The following is a 2,245-nucleotide window of genomic DNA, read 5'->3' as shown; positions in this document are numbered from 1 at the left end:
AGAACAAATTATTTGTCCCTGTTTACTGGCACACAGTGGAATCAAAAGCAACTCTTTGCTGCAAACTAGACCAAACAGACCTTAAATAACAGATGTTCAAATAAAAACTTAATTAAATATTAGTATTGTATTGTGTAAAGTGCTACACATAACTGTTTTAGTTGAAATGTGAATAAACATTTCTCAGGCTAAATATCATGTGTGGAAAATCTGTTGAGGATTTGAAGTGCATTGGGTAAGCAGAGAGATCTGGATGTTTTTAGTTGTGACTAAACATGTAAACATGGACATCGGTTAAAATATTACTAATGAAAATCACATCAAAGTTCTTCAAGCTTTGTAAAGATGTGTGTTTATATGAGTCTACACTCATGAAGGTTTTTTTTTCTGAAAACAAATTTACTTTGTGTAAGAATCTGCAAATGTATTAAAGGCTTATTAGATGTTTTAATATGGCTGTTGTTTTTGCATACAAATCATCAGGGGAAAAATATAAGCTGGTGTTCATTTCAGAAACACATATGTAAGTAATGCAAGTACAATCAAAATCAACTTAGCAAAGTCATACTTCAGTATTAAATGTAATAACACTGTAAACCATCTTCTGGCTGCAGTTTCTTCAACAGTAATCCCAGTTGTCTTTATCATCTGTGTAGCACCACATATATCTGGAACCATATTTAGCACAGGCGTGGTTGCCGCGGCAGTACCTCCCATTTATGGTCTTACTGTTCCTCAGCGGAGGGCTGCAGTAGTCCCACTCAAAGTCTAAAAAATAGGGATTATAACTGGTCCAGCACCAGTAGTAGTCCTCACCATATGTGGAGCAGGGATAATCATCCAAGCACCTATCTCCTCTATATGTGATGAGTGAGTACGGGGGTGAGCACTCGATCAGCTTCTGTTCTGAGTAACACCTGTAGCCCTTTAGTTTGTCCATGTAAAGGCAGGGAGTGGAGCAGCAGGGCTTGGTTTCCTTTCCTGTGTCACATTGACAGCTGTAATCAGATTCAGAGACACTTGGGCAGAGTGAGCCGTCAGCTGCAGTCTTCTTCTCTGGGACCAAAAGGCATTCAAGAGCATCTGGTCCTGTGGGTAGCTCCCTCTTTCGAAGATCATAATGTACAATTGTTCTTGGTTTGGCGTAAGTTATAAGACAAGCACTTCCAGCAAAAACCTTCAGGACCTCTGCCACATTGTAGTAAGTGTTCATGCTATCAAAGGCTATCTTTCCCGTCATATCATTCTTCTTGATTTTTTTCTCAGGTATGCCATCACTGCTAAAGGTCCTTTTCACAGGAAGGTTAATGTCTAGTATTTCTGAGCTCATTTCGACTGCTATGTTCACTGGTAGAATAATTAATTTCTTAAACACCTCCATAACCTTGTTTAATTTATTATTGTCACTAAAACAATTATCAGCAAAAATCTTAATTTGCTGATTGGTCCTAAAGTGCAACTTCAGCTCATTGTTCAGCTCTGATACACTCATCAACTTTATGCCAGGATCTTCCTCCTGGTTTCTTCCGATGAAGCCGAAGGAAAAGGACTTTCTGTCATCGAAGTGTTTGTAACAGACAGCCGTCCAGACGTGAGAGGGCACCGTCACTCTCCTCGTGTCTGGTATCCGTATATTGGGATGAGGTACTGTACCTGTGACCATGAAGGCTGTTGCAGAATAAGTATCACTGGCAAGCAGCTGTATTAAAAATCTCCTCAGTGTGGTCTCCCATCTCCTCCAGTGAACTTGGTTGAAATACTCTTTCATAGGTGCAGCGTTGGTCAGTGTGAACGTTGCTTTACGGCCGTCACTGCATTGGAAGCTGCTGGGGTTCAGGTGTCCACGATCGTATCCGGTGTAACTGTAGTCGCTGTGGATGGCTTGATTTTCTCTATAAAGGTTTTGAGTATTTGAATTCTCTTGAACCATATAATCAGTTTGGGAATCATGTTGGGAAATCTGCAAAAATAATATAATATTAATGTTGAATGGTCATTTGATGTGTTATTGCTTGTAAGAAAAGACTTTTGTGGGGTGTTTTTTCCTTCTTAATTTCATACATGGGGGAAACACTTTTTTCTTACTGGTCTACATTATCTTTTAGTGGACATTTTTAATACAAATATGGCAAAGCAATGTTCAATAAAGTATATGGTTAGCAGTGACAAAACAGAATGAAGACCAATAGTTTAATCAGCTGAACTGCTTCTTATGGAATACAAAGCTTCAACTGCTAGTGAAAGT

The 2,245-nt window shown here is 39.0% G+C and overlaps 1 protein-coding gene across 1 annotated transcript; it reads right to left on the bottom strand.

Annotated features, from left to right (window-relative positions):
• Positions 1 to 514: 514 nt before the first annotated feature.
• Positions 515 to 1,952, bottom strand: LOC141301050 (uncharacterized). The gene has a single exon (XM_073831297.1). The coding sequence runs from the start codon at positions 1,928 to 1,930 to the stop codon at positions 620 to 622; it is 1,311 nt and encodes a 436-aa protein (XP_073687398.1). The 5' UTR covers positions 1,931 to 1,952; the 3' UTR covers positions 515 to 619.
• Positions 1,953 to 2,245: the final 293 nt, after the last annotated feature.

Source organism: Garra rufa, chromosome 25 (assembly GCF_049309525.1).
Source record: "Garra rufa chromosome 25, GarRuf1.0, whole genome shotgun sequence".
NCBI classification, from domain to species: Eukaryota; Metazoa; Chordata; class Actinopteri; order Cypriniformes; family Cyprinidae; genus Garra; species Garra rufa.
The sequence above is the reverse complement of the archived record's forward strand: the minus strand, read 5'-3'. Positions and strand labels throughout refer to the sequence as shown.